The 17,975-nt window shown below is 38.7% G+C and overlaps 1 protein-coding gene and 1 pseudogene across 2 annotated transcripts; one reads left to right on the plus strand and one right to left on the minus strand.

The window, feature by feature from the left end:
• The first annotated feature begins 1,225 nt into the window (after positions 1-1,225).
• On the plus strand, positions 1,226-4,725 carry LOC115974940 (annotated as a pseudogene).
• A 369-nt stretch (positions 4,726-5,094) lies between these two features.
• Positions 5,095-8,926, minus strand: LOC115974659 (putative 12-oxophytodienoate reductase 11). Of its 2 annotated transcripts, none has more exons than XM_031095114.1 (5): positions 8,678-8,926; positions 8,424-8,564; positions 6,976-7,106; positions 6,104-6,280; positions 5,095-5,798 (listed from the first exon to the last, which is right to left on the minus strand). In XM_031095114.1, exons 1-5 carry the CDS (start codon positions 8,776-8,778, stop codon positions 5,206-5,208), a joined length of 1,143 nt encoding a protein of 380 aa, XP_030950974.1. In that variant the 5' UTR covers positions 8,779-8,926; the 3' UTR covers positions 5,095-5,205. The 2 variants fall into 2 exon arrangements, with proteins under 2 accessions (XP_030950974.1, XP_030950972.1); XM_031095112.1 differs by having other exon boundaries at positions 5,095-5,810.
• Between the last annotated feature and the right edge of the window lie 9,049 nt (positions 8,927-17,975).

Below are 17,975 nucleotides of genomic sequence, written 5' to 3' on the forward strand. Positions count from 1 at the left end.
TTTTAATATCATATTTTTCATCGTTTTGTTTTTTAGTAGTATATTTTTCAACGTTTGGTTCTTGATGATGCATTGGGAGTTGCAACGACGCGTTTTCATCTTATTCCAAATTTTGATATTTGATTACTGCAAGTAGTTGAGATTGTTAAATGGCACTTATTTCTCAAAAAAAAAAAAATAATAAATAAGCCCACCTACTAGACTATAAAGAATGACTGAGAAGAGAGTCAATCTCTGATTCTCTGTTACAAAGTTACCTCATTTTTTAGAGGACTTTATTTTATCAGGTGATGCTCATACTATGATTTGTCATATGTTATTTTAAATATTTAAAAAATAATCTAATTGCAAATGCTTAAAATGAAGCACTTTTCCACATTATCACTTCCATTGATATTTTGGTAATAACAAAACAACCATCATAGTTTCACAAATGAAATGATGATCTAAATATGTTTGTTTATTTGCTTTTAGTCATACATAATAGAATGACATGAGTGATAAGAAGATAACAAAAATGTTGCTTCATGCTGGACAAATGTTCAAAATTTCTTTTGATTTGCTGTAACAAAAGGCTTGTGGTACTCCATTTTCTAAATATGGTTACCCAATCATACAAATTTACCTTTAATCATGTTTATATATACTTCATAAAGAAATTCAAAATTCATGCTGCAAATAAAATAAATTTAAAATTAACGCATTTATGAAGTTCTATCAATTTTTTTTTAGTAGTTCAGTAAATTGAGAAGGAGAATTTGAACTATAATGTCTCATTGAAAATACCAAACAGCGTGACAACTATAGACCTAATAGATATAGTCATCTCACTTAGGTCTAGCTCCTCCATGATGGGTTTTTTCATGTATTTTTAAGACCAATACCAAGACATGCAAACACCCAAAATCATCTGCCCCAGGAGGGGTGGCCCAGCGGTGTGGGATCCCGCGTGCATGCTCATGGTCCCATGTTCGAGTCGTGGCGGGTATCATGTGGGGCGGGATTTATGGCATGCATTGTGCCCCACACTCTGGCTCTCTTGGGTACTAGGATGAGATCTGTGGCGCCCCGGTCACAGTAGCTATGACTCAATCCAACATTCCCTAGCGAGGGATGCCCCTATTAGGTCACAGCTTGGGGGTAAGTCACATATAGTCCCCCCCCCACCCCACCCCACCCCCTCTTATTCAGCCAAAAAAAAACACCCAAAATCATCTCAGTTTATGCCTTTCTGGACACAGTCGATCATCAATCAAGCCATGCCCGAACAAAGTCTCGATTGACCGAGTTTCGGGAATCTGAATCTCAATTAGGCCCATTAAGTCGGCTCATGACTCGAGACTTCAAGCGCTACTTGCAAAAGTATTAGAGGTAGAGTTTAGTCAATTTTAAGAAAAAAAGAATAGTGTTAAACCTTTCACAACTGACCGGTTCTCAAACAAACGAAGCACCATTGGTTTGGCAGGGATAAGGAGAAAAAGGAAGAGAAAAGTCAATGGATGTTGAAGCAGTTGTTTCTATAGCGATACGGAAACTCACAGACCTGCTCATTCAAGAACCAATCATCTTCAATCAGGCAATAGATGAGATAGAGCTAGTCAGAATCAGCTTAAGACAGATGCAGAGCTTCCTAATAGATGCAGAAGATAAAAAAGAACACGACGAAGGTGTTAAGAAGTGGGTGGATCAATTTCTTGCTGTTGTTTATGAAATGGAGGATGCCATTGAAACGTTTGTCCTGCGGAAAATGTATGCAAGGAGAATGGGTTACTTTTTCATCCCCAAGAATTTGAAGGCTGATTCAGACCTTTGCAAAAAGATAGAGGGGATCAAGGACAAGATAAAAAACCTTGACAAAAGCAAGACGGAAATGGACCAAGGCGAGCCTCTCAGGATTCGGCAATTAACTTTGCACAGATCAAGGTCAAGCTATCAAGATGAAGGGCTAACACTGAATCAGCAAAACAATGATTCTAGCTATTCTGTGGATGAAGAAACAGACTTCATTGGCTTCAAAAAAGACAAAAGCAAACTGGTGACCATGCTAACTGGCAGTGGCCGGGAATCCGGGGATTACCAAAAGCTTCCGCTCATTTCAGGTGTAGGCAAGCATGGCTCTGGCAAGACTACCCTTGCAAAGGCAAATGAGGTTAAAAGTCGTTTTGATTTTCGCGTCATTTCAGTTGTAGGCAAGCATGGCTCTGGCAAGACTACCCTTGCAAAGGCAATTTATAACAGTCCTGAGGTTAAAAGCCATTTTGATTGTCGAGCATGGGTTCTTGCCTCTGGGAACCTTACAGATGTGCTGCTGAGCACATTGGAACAGATTGTCAGTTCGATTGTTGATAAAAAATCTACGAAAGAGGAATTCACAGAGAAGATCCATATGATTTTGCAGGAGAAACGGTATCTGGTGGTGTTGGACGATTTGCAGACACCTAGTTTATGGAAAGAACTTCTTAAGGCCTTTCCAGACACAAAAAATGGTAGCAGGATCATGTTAACTACTATCAATTATCGCGTCGCTTTTTCAGCAGATACAAGAGGAGAGCCTCACCGGCTCAATCCGCTAAATGACGAAGACACCTGGAAGTTATTCTTGAAAAAGGTACGCTTACCAGACAACTTTCACTTCTCTGATGAAGAAGTCCTCAAGCTCAAGAGAAAACTTATAAGTAGGTGTAAGGGCTTACCTCTGGCAATCGTGGTGCTTGGAGGTTTGCTGTCGACAAAGGATCCGAACTACGAAGTATGGTTGAAAGTTTTTGAGCACCCAAGTTGGCAACTAGACAGCAAGCAAGACAATTTCTCAATTATACTGGCCCTGAGTTATAACGATCTGCCCTTCCACTTGAGGCCTTGCTTCCTCTATTTACTGCTTTTCCCAAAAGATAAAGATATTCCTGTGAGAAGGTTGCAGCGGCTATGGCTTGCAGAGGGATTTGTGAAGCAGACCCTGAGAAGACTCCGGAGGATATGGTGGAGATATACTTCAAAGAACTTGTGCAAAGAAACTTGATTCAAATATTCAAATGGAGAAAAGACGGGAGTCCCAAAACATGTCGTATTGGTGTCTTACAGGATGATAGTAATTTCTTGTCAAAAGCTCAGGAGATTGGCCTTTTCTACATCCAACAAATGTCAGAAACGGAAACTCCTCCTCAGCATGTTGTTCGGCGGGTTACTGACTTTGCTGACCCCAAAGAGTACATCTCACAAATTCAAAATCTGCGCTCTTACTTGGCCTTCGACATTCAAAAAAATGATATGCCTGCGACAGAAATTGATAAGTTTCTCAACAAAGTCATTGGTCAAAATTTTGGATTGCTGAGGGTGGTTGATCTAGAGCGTGTTTACAAGCCTAAACTGCCCGACAATATGGGGAAACTGTTTCTCTTGTTGAGGTACTTGGGTTTAAGGTGGACCTTTCTGGATGCCCTTCCCCCGTCTATTGGTGAACTGCCTTACCTTGAGACTTTGGATGTGAAGCACACATATATCAGCTCTCTACCGAGTTCTATTTGGAAGATGAAACACCTGCGCCATCTGTGTCTGAATGAAATACGTCTTGACATGTCTCTGCAAAACCATGGCACTTCTCTTACTCATCTCCAAACATTATGGGGATTATTCGTGGACAAAAAGACTCCAGTGAAGAATGGTTTGTATAGGTTAATTAATCTCAGGAAATTGGGTCTGACATGTCATTTAGATTCCTTTCAAGAATTAGATGAGTGGATTGCAAGACTTGCAAGTCTTCAATCTCTCAGGATACGATCCAAGAACCAAAATGGTCAACCTTGGAAGCTCAATTTGAAGCCTCTGTCAAGCCTTGAGAATCTTACCCACCTATATTTGCTTGGAAGCATACCGGAGCTACATGATAGGTATGAATTCCCTCCTAAACTTACAGTCCTTACTTTGTCGGTCTCAAAGCTTCAAAAAGATCCCATGCCAATCCTAGCGCAGCTGCCAAGCCTTTCTGTCCTCAGGCTATTGGCAGATTCTTACACTGGGAAGGAATTGAAGTGCCCACCCAAAGGGTTCATTAAGCTTCGAATTTTGAAGCTTTGGATGCTAAAGGATTTGGAGACATGGGAGGTGGGGAAAGAAGCACTTAATGAACTCCAAGAAGTAGAAATCCGATGCTGTGACAAGCTAAAGGAACTTCCAGCCCCATTGTTTATTCTGGAAAACATTGAGAAAATAGTTTTAACGAACATGCCACAGAAATTTGTAGATGAGATTCCAGCCAAAGGATTAATCTTCCCCAACACTCTGCAGTTCTGAATGGGATTTCACTGTTGGGATAATGTGAAGCAGGTTTCAATCTAGTGATTCTAGTTAATTGATAAGTTGTTCATTTTTCGCTTAAAAGTGTTTACTTACCCACCGATTTGAACTTTGTTTGGTCACTCATCTATTTGCTTTCAGGAGAAGATATTGCCTAGGCAATTTAATAATATAAACTCTTTTACCCTCCAAAACCCATTGAGAGATTCATGGCTTGCGTAACAAGCTTGGAAGACATCCTGAGTTGAAGGAGCTGCTACCTGAACCAGAGTTTGCTAAATGTTATTGCTGTTGTCATTAATGTTTCTGTTGTTCTTGTTCTTGTTATTCTTGCAGCTGCTGCATCTGTTATGTTGTCGTGATTTTACATAAAGATTTAGTTTGATTTATTCCATGAACAGCTAATTCTTTAGTGTGTTTGGATGAGCTTATTTTCATTCATTTATCGTACAATTATATAAAATTGGCACATCAGCTAGTAATGAAAATAAGCTTGATTTTAAGCTAAAACAAACAAACTTGAACTAGTTATAATTTAACAATGTAATGTATGCCACCTTGGAAAATGATAAAGATACAACAAATTTTACTACGTAAACCTTATAAACTAACATGATAATGTATTTGATTGGTGGACTTTAACCACCTAATAAATGAATGTTTGAAATGCATTTTTGTGAATGGTGACACATTAGTTTGTAAGTTCTATGCAATAAACGTAATAGTATCCCTAGCATTACTAATGTCGCCATATACACATCACCCCCCTCCCCCCCAACAAAAAAAAAAAAACAAATTCCATCCGCACAAAATGGTTGTTCTGAATCTTCTGATCAGAATACCTGTGAATTTTTGTTTCAATTAGTTGACCAAGCTCCCAGTTTAAGGGATGGGTAGTCTGTCTACAATTTTTTAAGTATTAGGTTCAAGAAAAGGGTAGTCTGTGTATCCAACAACAGGATCATGAGTGTAAAAGGTGCTTCTGTCATACTTGTTAAGCTTTGCGTTGATCTCAAATCTCTTTGGCAGATCAGGGTTGGCCAAAAACAAACGTCCAAATGCAACTAAATCAGCACTACCGCTAGCTATTACTTCATTTCCTTCTTCCCTATTGTATCCACCTGCAACAATGAATGTCCCATCGAAGGCCTTCCTCATGGGCAACAGACTACGTTTGGTCTCATGCTTCTCAAATTGGGTAATCATCCTTGGCTCAATCATATGACAATAGAGTATTCCACATTTGTTCAGGGACTCAGCCATGTACAGGCCAAGAGCTTCAGGGTCGGAGTCACCAGAGTCATTGTAATCAGCAAAAGGAGAGAGCCTAATCCCAACTTTATCGGCTCCAATCTCGTCAGCAACGGCTTTAACTACTTCTAGTGGGAAGCGACACCGATTTTCTAAACTCCCTCCATATTCATCGGTTCTATCATTAACTTGATCCTTCAGGAATTGATCAAGCAAGTAGCCATTGGCTCCATGAATCTCCACTCCATCAAAACCTGTAATTATAACTGTGAACTTTCCTTTCATGAGAACAGATAGAATTAAAGATTATAGAAATTAAGCGTTGCAGTACTTGAGGAAACTTCAGCCCAATAAAAGAGTGGTCAGAAAATCAAAGCAAGCTAGCAGCCTATTTCAATGCAATTGGGTTGATGGTTACACTATGAAGATGATGGTCCACAATATAGGGCCTTTAGTATCAATACACACAATGGAATGTTAACTATGCCAATGGATGTCAAACTACTTTTCTAAATGTATCTAGTGAAAAGTTGAACTTCTCAGTTAGGATAAGAATGACCTGCTTCCATAGCATTTTTTGCTGCAATTCTGAAGTCGTTGACAACTTGTGAGATTTCATCAGTTCTTAGGCGTCGAGGAGGTGGGTATTCCGCGGCACTAGTGCCATCAATTTGAACCAGAGCTGTTATTGGCTTGTCCGTGCAAGATATTGGAGGTTGGCCATTGGGTTGATAGGCTGTGGAACATGTTATTAGCACTCTTTTAACCTCCAAAAAAAAAAAAAAACATTTCCCCACATTTTTTTGTGCTTGGCATCACAAAAAACATTTTTTCATATTTAACGAAAAACAAACCCAATAGAGTGGACCACGCATTCCAAAACATTATATACTTAATAAACTACCACAAATAAATTCCACAAAAAAAAAAAAAAAAAAAAAAAAACTCTCCCAATAATAATCTCTCCCTTTGCCCCTTCTCAATTTATAGACCAAACATTGACTACTGGTCGACTGATAAATTTTTTCCAAATGATGTTTCTGTTTTCTAAAACTAGCCATTTTTCCACTTATAGAGTATGTTTGGTATATTATAATAAACGTTGTAATGGAATAGTTATTCCTATGATTTAACTATTCAATTGTTTGGTTATGTTTTTTTTATTAGTGTTCATATTGAACTATTGAAGTCATATAGGCCAAAAAAAAATTATAGTTTCATATTTGGGATCTATTTTTGTGAATGAAAGAAAATGTTTTCTAGTTCAAATTCAAATTCGAAACCAAATAAAGAGTCAATTTTCTATAATAAAAATAATAAATAAATAAAAAAGAACATTTTTCATGGAGACAAGAAGAGTATTAACATGGTACTAAAAATTCTAACCATTAAGAATACAACAAATAGAACAAAAGGGAAAAGAAACGTTACAATAATCAGAAACTCGCCCTGCATGCCAAAGTTGGCAAAAAAATATGCCCCCTTTTTCATGAACAGCACGCACAATCGGTTTCCATGCCTCAACTTGTTCTCTTGTCCAAATGCCAGGAGTATTTGGGCCACTTTAAAAGTAAAAATAAAAGAAGTATAGATAAGATGTTTTGTGCCTTACATAAACATAAGGTGGTTGTAATCGGTGCAAATGCATGGGCACAGTGAAAAATAAGAATCAATCTATAGTAGTCAATAATCACTCTAGAAAGCAAAATTTTCACAAAAGAGTTACAAATATTGTAATTAAATTATTGTAGTCATTTTGAATAAGGTATCTCAAATTTATTCTTTAGAATATAATAACTAATAGGAGAAATGATTTGGCTACTAAATATCAGTAGTCAATTATTTGATGAAATATGCAAATTGCCCATACTAGAACGCTACATTCTAATAAAAAAAAAAAAGGAAGATAATCTATTAATCTATATATTTATAGACTTGAATTTACTTAAAGTAGTTTTTATTATTGTAATACAATGAATTTTTTTAATATTTATTACATCTTTTAGTTAATGAAATTTTAGTCATTACTGAAATCTTTTTTTTTTTTTTTTGAGGGGATTACTGAAATCTATTTAATTCAAAAGGCATACCTATTTTATTGGAACAAGGTATTATCAATAAAATTTGCATTAAGTTTATGCTCAAGTTAACATAATTTAAAAATTTTGAGAGAAATTAGATTAGTTTCGGATCAGTTAGAAATAAATTTCAAGAATGGATTTTACATCTAATTAGGAACACTAACACAAAAATCAGATTAGGTTGGCAATTTTTGTTTTGTTTTTTATTTTAACTATTTATACCCATAGGAACTCTTGTACCACTTATAAAGTACCATATTCCCAACTGTTTTTCTTAGCCTCTTAAATATATATTTGTTCTTTGGATAATTCAATAGTTGTAATATAGGGGGGTCTTTGAATTATGGTTCTCCTCATAAATGAGAGGGGGCAAATGATTTTTTTTTTTTTTTTTTTTTCAATTCTATAGTTGAAGGAGCAGGTGTTGAATTCTGGATGTTTTTATTGGAAACACCAAGAAGTTTCAACCAGTTGAGCTATGAGATTCTTGGTGATCCAAATAATTTTATTAATTACAAAGTAGGACAACATAAAGATTTTATTGGATTTGAAAAGTTTGATTTAATTATCAATTCTCAATTAGTAGCAATTACAAACTAATCAAATGTCAAAGAGAATAATTTCAAGTTATGCTATTTCAGGGATACAAATTTTAAAACCACATGATATTAGAGTGGAAGATTTCAAATTTTCACACCAAAACTTGATATGGGAAATAATCTTTGTTGTTTGCAATTTTTTTTTTTTTATATATTTTCATAGATTTTCCAAAACTTTAGAATTCAAAATAACACATACCCTTGAGCAGTGTCTGAAATCCCAGAGGCCTCTCCAATCAAGAAGCCACCCTTTGTTGTTCTCTGGGAGTAATACAAAACGGCATGTAGCTGAGCAACAAAGTTGTAGGATCTTGATCTCGTTAATGGTGCCAAAACAATCCTACGAATCCATTAAACTTTAAACAACTAATAAAGAACACAACCAAACCAAGTGGGTTTGTTTTGCTTAGCTTGAATCAATATTGGATGATAAATATGGATATTCATACTGACCTGTGAGAGAGATTGAAGTTTCCCATTTTGTAAGAAGTGAGGAGTGGAATTGGTGTCACTTCCTCCATCTCACTTTTCTTGATCTCTTCTTTTTCAGCCATGACAGCTTCTGATCAGTACTCCAACACGATATGATTATGTCAATGAATAAGATTGGTTCACAAAGTCACCAGTGTGGGACAATGCCAAAAAATTCACGCCCCTAAACAGTTAACGAAGACAACAAGCTTTGGCATCCGATGTCTTAGAGGGAGTTTGGATTGGAAATATAAGTGGCTGCAAACTTCTGACCTTTTTTCTCTTTTTTTTTTTTTTTTTTGGTTGCATTTGACCAAGTCAACCATAAACAGTATATAAATGCACAGTTTACAGACTCACAAATTCCACTTTTCAGTAACTTTTTTTTTAAAAATAAATAAGTCTCATAACACTATTTGCACATTTAAAAATTATTTTGTTACAGTGTTTTCAGTTTTCAGTTTCAGCAAAATAAATTATATCCAAACAGATCCTTAATCTTACGCCTACAAATAAAAAAAATATAATGTGACCCATTGCCATTTTTTGGCAAAGGCATGGACAAAATCCCAATTTGGCTACTTTATTTGACTAAGAAAATGATATTGTTTAGTGTACTGTTATCTCTCTGTGAGGAAATTGCTGATCGGTTGGAGATTATTGGTACTTGAGTTGTCACTAAATGTTGCAATGAAATGAAGTGGCCTCCCATCCAAGGGATATGGAGGACCGTACCGTTTGGACTGAGGGATGTCCTTGCTTCCTCCTTCCAATTGTACTCAATCATTCTCTATATGATATATGGAAAATGTTAACAAGCACCAGGTGCTTGTCAAAGTTAAAAAAAAAAAAAGATTTAAAAAAAATGTCAGAAAAAAGTCCAAAACACATCAAGCGATGCTTATAAAATTTTAAAAAAGACAAAAAAAAAATTGTCAGAAAAATTTCAAAAAAGTTGCGGTACCCGCTAACATAACCCATAATATATTTATAGCCTTGATTTCAAAAAATAAAAATAATTTCATATAACTCATCATTATAAACTCATATCATATCATATCATCTCAACTCTAATTTCAATTTTTTTAATTAAAACTATAAAAAAAATTGTATGAATTTGTATTGGCTAAAATGGAATGAACTATCTTAACTTATATAAGAATTCTTTCTTTTCTTTTCTTTTTTTTAGAAGAACTTATATAAAAAGTTCTTTCTCAAAAAATATATAAGAAGTTAAAACAACTAGATTTTTTTTTTCCAAGAAAAACACCCAGATATTTAAACTAGTACGTTTCAAGGAGTTAAAGTATATTGGATTATTATTAATTCTAAAAGAAATTTTTTTTTTTTTTTTAAAAAGACCTTTTTTTGGTATTCATTACTTTACTAATTACTAATTTCAATTCTCCCTGGCGCAAGAGCGACTTGCCGTTTTCGCGAACTTTTAAATTCCTATTGGACGACCTGTAGCTTAGGTAAAAGAAAGGTACTTTGCAATTTACTAGTTCTAGTTGGAAACGACTTGTAGTTTTCTTTAGATTGTACAAAATGTGGCTTACCCCAATAAATTGTCGTTTTGAATTGTTTCCAATACCTCATAGATGACTGCTGTGTCGTCTACAATTTGTAAAATTGGGCCTAGCGATTAACTTCTGGATACTGGAGCTGTATAGCGTGCCATTTCTCACGCCAGCCCACTACCCAAATCATTTGTACGGTTTCTCAACTCAACCTAGTCAAGTGTTCATGGCGCAAAATGTCTTGGCTTTGTCTTTTCACCTGGTTTGGGTCAGGGGGCCAAGATAAAAAACAAAATTGAAAGTAAAAAATTATTCTGAAAAATATTAATCAATATTAATAATAAAGTAAATAACTAAATTATATGCTAATGAAATTCTCATACACAATCTAACATAAAATTTAAACTTTAATTTATTTTTCACACCTATTTTAATTTACTCAATTGCTCTCAACGATTTTTCATATTTTGAAACCGCGGCATGATTTCTTCGCACTCAATAGTCTTAAATATATCTTTATCAATATATGTGACTAAGCAATCATTTATCCATTGATCTCTCATTCGATTGTGTAATCAATTTTTAATTATGTTCATTGCTGAAAACATTCTTTCAACAGTAACTGCTGCAACTTGTAAGATCAATGCTGAGGTCACTAACATGTAAAACAATGGATATAAAACATCCTTTTTCATTTCTGCCATTATTTTAATATAAGAGTTGTTGGAGTGTAGGTCTATTTATGTGAGAGCATTAGCATTGGTGGTGTTAAAAAACCATATTGCTATTTTTAGCACCATCAATACTAAAAAGCCCGCTACAATGGTGGAGGAAAAGAGGCCCATGGTTTGTTGGAGATCATTTTTTATCCATTAGACCATGGGAGCCTTTCTTTACGCCCGACTCAGCGGATGTTTCTATGGTTGCTGTTTGGATTAGACTGAATAGGCTTCCCATAGAACTCTACGAAGCAGGAGTCCTCAAACAGCTTGGTGAGGCTATTGGAAAAGTTTTAAGGATTGACACCCACACGGCTATGGAGGCGCGGGGTAAATATGCCAGACTTTGCGTGCAAATCGACATCAACAAACCTCTGGTTAACACCATTCTTATAGGGCGGTTTGAGCAAGCTGTGGTCTACGAAGGAATTCAGAAACTCTGCTTCTCTTGTGGCCGTGTTGGCCATCGTAAAGAAGCTTGTCCTTACACAATTCGCAAGGAGGAGCAGCCGGAGGTTACGGCGGAGAAAAATCATGCAGGACAGGTGGAAAATTCACGAGAGGTGCGTGAAGATGTGTTTGCAGGTGGCATGCAAGCCATGCCGAATGGTAGTGGAACGGATGAGACAGAGGACCAGTATGGCCCTTGGATAGTAGTGACCAGAAAGCGGCATGGGCAGAAAGTGACAAAGAAAAGTACCTCAGCTGAAGGGACCACAAGATCAACACGGAATGGTACGCCCCCCCTGTGCGTAATGTTGTTGGGCGAGCTGCTATGTCAAGCTCTGGGCCTTCTTCAGAGGCTTTTGCAGGTTTCAGCTATACTCGGCCCACTAACATAGTTCAGGATATTAATGACACGGGCTTTGGCAAGCTGCCCAACCCGAGACAAGTCTCACAAGCCCATTTGCGCCCAAAAACTAAGCCCAAGACCTCCGTGAAGAGTATGAAGTCAATGGCCAGAGGTATGGGTAATTGTGGTATCCCATTTAGTGCCGCTACTCTCCAAACTCAGCCAAACAATTTCACTGCAGAACCCCCGTCTTCCTCCAACCATGGATTTGATGATCAGCGCGCCTTCAACTTCATGGCCCTTGCCAAACCTGAGATGGGTAATACGTTTAATGGGGAGATCAGTAAAAATCCCAGGGACTTTCGGGATGAAGGTGTGGAAGCTTGTGGAAGCTTCCAGAAGTTTGGAACGGTCCAATCGCCAACTGCCGAAGATGCAAAAGCTCATCCTCCCACTCATGAAGATGAGCGTCGAGCTAAGCCTCCTGCCACTCACGGATCAAGCTTGGGTTTTGGTACCAAAACCGTCGAGGATCGGACTACTCTCAACATCTCGGGGGATGGAGATGTGTGTCTTCAAATTCGTACTGATTCTTTGGCTGAGAACGGGTCAAGCCGGCGTGATGTTGATGAAGATAAAATGGAGTTTGAGGTGGAAAGCGGGGATTAGGCCGTCGCTTGACACGTGTGTTCTACCCATCTACCAATTAGTTATGAATATCATCGCTTGGAACTGTCGGGGCGCTCTGAAGCCCAATTTTCAGAGTCACGTGCATGATTTAGTGAGGATTCATGATCCTGCGGTTTTTGTGGTCACAGAAACTAGAGTTGGTGGGGACCGCGCAAAGGAAATCACGGATAGACTTCCTTTTGACGGCGCAATTCGTTCGGATGCTATTGGCTTCACTGGTGGGATCTGGCTTTTATGGAATTCAGACAGAGTGGAGATCAATGTTCTTGCCATCACTGAGCAAGAAATCCACGTAGATGTCAAGGTACGGTCCTCTGATTTTGCTTGGTTATTGTCTGCTATCTATGCTAGTCCTAGGAGTGCAGAGAGATGTGTCTTGTGGGATAATCTTATAAAAGTTGCTGATTTACATAATAAGCCATGGATTATGGCAGGAGATTTCAATGAACCTCTTTTAGAGGAGGATAAGTTTGGGGGTAGAGGGGTTAGCATTAACCGGTCTCTTCTATTTAAGGACTGTCTAGATAGGTGTAATATGCTTGATATGGGATTCTCTGGTCCAAGGTACACCTGGACCAATAAAAGGGATATCAACAACTTAATTCTTGAAAGAATTGATCGCTTCTTCGCAAACCCTGATTGGTGCTTATCGTACCCAGAGGCTAAAGTCTCTCATCTTCCTAGATGCCATTCGGACCATTGTCCTATTCTTATGGAAACTCAGCCTACAAGGGCTGTCTTACTCAATCGGCCTTTTAGATTCCAAAGCTTCTGGCTCTCTGATTTGTCTTTTCCTGGTATTGTTTCACATGCTTGGACCAACAATAGGAATCTGGAGGAATCCATCACCCGTTTTACTAACGAAGCAACCTCTTGGAATAAGAACCACTTTGGAAATATCCATAGCAAAAAGAGGAGAATCTTGGCGAGAATGTATGGTGTTCAACGCGCCATAGCTCTCAGCCCCAGTAATTCTCTAATCAACTTTGAGAGCCAGCTTCACAGGGAGCTTGAAATTATTCTAGACCAGGAGAAAGACTTGTGGGCTCTTAAATCAAGGATTAATTGGATGATTCAAGGGGACCGAAATACTTCTTTCTATCACGTCTCAGCCTTAGCTAGAAGGAAAAGGAACCACATTGCCTCGATTAAAAATGAGGTGGGGGAGTGGATTACGGAGGCAGGGGCTGTCATGGACTACTTTAGAAAAGGGTTTATTTCTCTATATACTACCTCGCAGAGAATGGTCCATCGAAACCCTATTCTAAACCTCCAGTGGCAAGCCCAACTCTCTGATGAGGATAAGAGAGGTTTAGGAATGTCGGTCACCAAGGAGGAGATAAAGGATGCCCTCTGGTCCATGAAAGCTTACAAAGCTCCTGGCCCAGATGGGTTACATGCCGGTTTTTTTCAAAGGTTCTGGCTTACTGTTGGAGATTCAGTAGTTGAGGAAGTCATGAGAGCTTTTGAGAACAAGAGAGTGCCACAATACCTCAATGAAACTCATATTGTACTCATTCCTAAAATCCAAGGGCCTGAGGTCTTGGGAAATTATAGACCAATAAGTCTTTGTAACACCGTTTACAAGATTATCACTAAAGTAATTGTCTTCTGGCTCTCTGATTTGTCTTTTCCTGGTATTGTTTCACATGCTTGGACCAACAATAGGAATCTGGAGGAATCCATCACCCGTTTTACTAACGAAGCAACCTCTTGGAATAAGAACCACTTTGGAAATATCCATAGCAAAAAGAGGAGAATCTTGGCGAGAATGTATGGTGTTCAACGCGCCATAGCTCTCAGCCCCAGTAATTCTCTAATCAACTTTGAGAGCCAGCTTCACAGGGAGCTTGAAATTATTCTAGACCAGGAGAAAGACTTGTGGGCTCTTAAATCAAGGATTAATTGGATGATTCAAGGGGACCGAAATACTTCTTTCTATCACGTCTCAGCCTTAGCTAGAAGGAAAAGGAACCACATTGCCTCGATTAAAAATGAGGTGGGGGAGTGGATTACGGAGGCAGGGGCTGTCATGGACTACTTTAGAAAAGGGTTTATTTCTCTATATACTACCTCGCAGAGAATGGTCCATCGAAACCCTATTCTAAACCTCCAGTGGCAAGCCCAACTCTCTGATGAGGATAAGAGAGGTTTAGGAATGTCGGTCACCAAGGAGGAGATAAAGGATGCCCTCTGGTCCATGAAAGCTTACAAAGCTCCTGGCCCAGATGGGTTACATGCCGGTTTTTTTCAAAGGTTCTGGCTTACTGTTGGAGATTCAGTAGTTGAGGAAGTCATGAGAGCTTTTGAGAACAAGAGAGTGCCACAATACCTCAATGAAACTCATATTGTACTCATTCCTAAAATCCAAGGGCCTGAGGTCTTGGGAAATTATAGACCAATAAGTCTTTGTAACACCGTTTACAAGATTATCACTAAAGTAATTGTGGCTAGGTTAAGGCCACACCTAGAGAATCTGGTTTCTCCTTATCAAGCTGCTTTTGTCCCTGGTAGAAGAGGTGTGGATAACACTATCATAATTCAAGAGCTTATTCATTCCATTGGTAGAGTCAAGGGGAAGAAGGGGTATATGGCTATTAAAATCGACCTCGAAAAGGCGTATGACAAACTTGAGTGGGGGTTTATTAGGGACATGTTGACTAGATTTAACTTTCCTCCCAATCTCTCTAACCTCATCATGAGCTGCATTTCTTCTGTGTCTACATCCTTATTGTTTAACGGAGGTAAACTTGAGTCCTTTTGTCCTTCAAGAGGCATTAGGCAAGGCGATCCTCTCTCCCCGTACTTATTTATTCTTTGCATGGAGTTTTTAGGAGCTCTAATTGAGGATAAATGCAATTCCAAGCTTTGGGTTCCAGTTAAGGCCTCTAGAAGTGGGCTAGCCTTTTCTCACCTCTTCTTCGCGGATGATCTAATACTTTTTGCCAGGGCTGACCCAGAAAATTGTGCCACCATTAAGGGGGTGCTGGAAGATTTTTGTGCTAGTTCGGGTCAGACTATTAGTGCAGAAAAATCTCGGGTGTATTTCTCTCCCAATATTGATCCAGATCAAAGAGAGGTGCTTGCTGATCAGCTGGGTTTTCATGCAACCTCCAACCTAGGCAAATACCTAGGTTTTCCTCTAAAGCACCCGGGTTCTCGTAGGCAAGATTTTGGGTTTGTGCTTGATAGAGTTAAGAAGAAGCTGGTAGGGTGGAAAGCCAATCTTCTCTCGATGGCGGGAAGACTTGTTCTAATCCAATCCTCTTCTTCCACTATTCCAGCTCATGTCATGCAAAATGTGCTCCTGCCTAATAAGATTCTTGAAGGGATAGATAGGGTTAATAGGAACTTCTTGTGGGGTTCCACGGAAAGCACAAGAAAGATGCACTGGGTAAATTGGCATAAGGTTACCAAGCCAAAGGAGTTAGGAGGGCTTGGTTTGCAATCAGCCAAAGGTAGAAACACGGCTCTTTTGGCTAAACTTAACTGGCGTTTTCATACGGAGAGTGACTCTCAATGGGCAAGGGTTCTTAGATTGAAATACTGCACTAGATTGAGAGTGGAGTCCAGGAAGGATTCGAGGCTGCCTTGTTCTCCCACATGGAGAAGTATGATAAAAGGAGAAGATGTGTTCCAAAATGGAGTGAAGTGGATCCCTGGGCATGACAGTAGCCTAAATTTCTGGTCGGATCGTTGGTTAAACATTGGCCCAATTAGACACCTTATTCATGGTCCCCTCCCCCGTGACATAGTGAATCTCAGAATCAAGGATGTGGCTGCCCCGTATGGCTGGGATTGGTAAGTAATCCCCTTTGATCTTCCTGATAACTTAAAAGCTGAGATCCAAGCTATACCAACTCCTATTCTCACTAGAGGAATTGATAAAATAGCCTGGAGTCCCTTACCAAAGGGTACTTTTGAGTTAAAGAGTGCTTACTGTTTTGCAATCGACCCCTTAAAGACTGAAACGTTTGCTGGAAAATGGATATGGAAGCTTAACACCCTCCCTAGAATCCAAATGTTTGTGTGGAAATGTATGCATGGTAGCATCGGAGTAAAGGAGTGTCTTTTGGGTAGAGGGATTAATATGGATCCTACATGCCCCTTGTGCCATTTGGAAACTGAATCCATTTCACATGCTCTCCGTGACTGCATTTGCATCAAACCTATCTGGGCTCAGCTGCATCGCCAAGCTCTCAGTCCCTCCTTTTTCACTCAATCTACCAGGGAATGGCTTCTTTCAAACTGCCATGACATGACCAGCTACATGGCAGACCTTCCTCCTTGGAATTCCATTTTCCTATTTGCCATTTGGATTATCTGGAAGCAGAGAAACCTGTTGGTTTTCAAAAACAAAGGCTTTAACCCAAACATTGTGCAGGAGATCATTATGCAGTCCAACGAATTTGTCCACTGTGCAGGAAGATGGAAGCATCGCAGACAAGGGGTTGTTAAAAGAATTTGCTGGGAAAAACCTGAAATGGGGTGGCTGAAGCTTAACACGGAAGGGGCTGCAAATGGTGTGCTGGGTTTAGCCGGGGGTGGAGGTGTTGTAAGGGATGAGAATGGCAACTGGGTTATAGGCTTCTCTAGGAGATTAGGGAAAGCTAGCAGCTTTTTGGCCGAGCTTTGGGCTCTTAGGGATGGCCTTCTCTTATGCCAACAACTAAATTCCCCCAAGATCATTGTGGAAATGGATGCTAAATCTCTTGTAGATGCCTTTAACAATCCTAGTTATACTAATACTGCCATTTCCCCTCTCTTTGAAGACTGCAGACAGTTCTCTTTGAAGACTGCAGACAGTTGATGCTACAATTACCCCACTGTCGGATCAAGCACATTTTCCGCGAAACCAATGGGTGTGCAGATAGGCTAGCTAATATTGGCTGCTTGCAAGCTATGGATTTTATTGTGTATTCAAGTCCGCCTGTGGACGTTTTATGTTTTGTTGAGGCTGATAGCCACGGTTTCTGTACAAACAGGGTCTGCCCTGAAGTTTAGTTTTTCTCTAATGAAGTTTCCTTTATACCAAAAAAAATAACCAAAGATATCTGTGTACCATAGCTAAGATGGTAAAAAAAAAAAACAATATTTTATTAGAAGTTATATTATTTTATTGTGTTGGTGGTGGTGGTGGTGGTGGTTGTCGTTTATTGTAGTAGATATATTATTTTATTGTATTATTTATATTATTTTATTGTGTTGAATTTTAAAACAAAATCACTGATATTGAGTATTTTGTAAAATGAGATGGTAAAATAGATAAAATAGTTTTTTATGGTGCCAAATTGTGAAATTTTTGGCACCACCAATGATGCTCTAAGAGAAGCTGCCGTGGGAATTGAAAAAAAAATAAGAGAAAAGTTATTTGTCCTTTTGTGGTGTAGGGGAGCAAATAAGATATTTTTGTACAATATAGTAATATTATACTATTATTAGAGAAATATTTGGAAGTTCAAGGGGGCACTTGCCCCCCCCCCCCCCCCGCCCTCCAACTCCCCTTCCCTCCGCCCCTGAGTGGGATGTATGGTAGGATGTGCTTTAGCAAAATGCAT

Source organism: Quercus lobata, chromosome 2, assembly GCF_001633185.2.
Source record: "Quercus lobata isolate SW786 chromosome 2, ValleyOak3.0 Primary Assembly, whole genome shotgun sequence".
NCBI classification, from domain to species: domain Eukaryota; kingdom Viridiplantae; phylum Streptophyta; class Magnoliopsida; order Fagales; family Fagaceae; genus Quercus; species Quercus lobata.

Excerpts from the sequence above, each read along its gene's own strand:
- LOC115974659 (XM_031095112.1), bottom strand. The coding sequence starts at position 8,778 with ATGGCTGAAAAAGAAGAGATCAAGAAAAGTGAGATGGAGGAAGTGACA. Across the intron at positions 8,565-8,677 it reads AACTTCAATCTCTCTCACAG|GATTGTTTTGGCACCATTAA; the intron begins GTCAGTATGAAT and ends ATGGATTCGTAG. Across the intron at positions 6,281-6,975 it reads AGGGCGAGTTTCTGATTATT|CCTATCAACCCAATGGCCAA; the intron begins GTAACGTTTCTT and ends CATGTTCCACAG.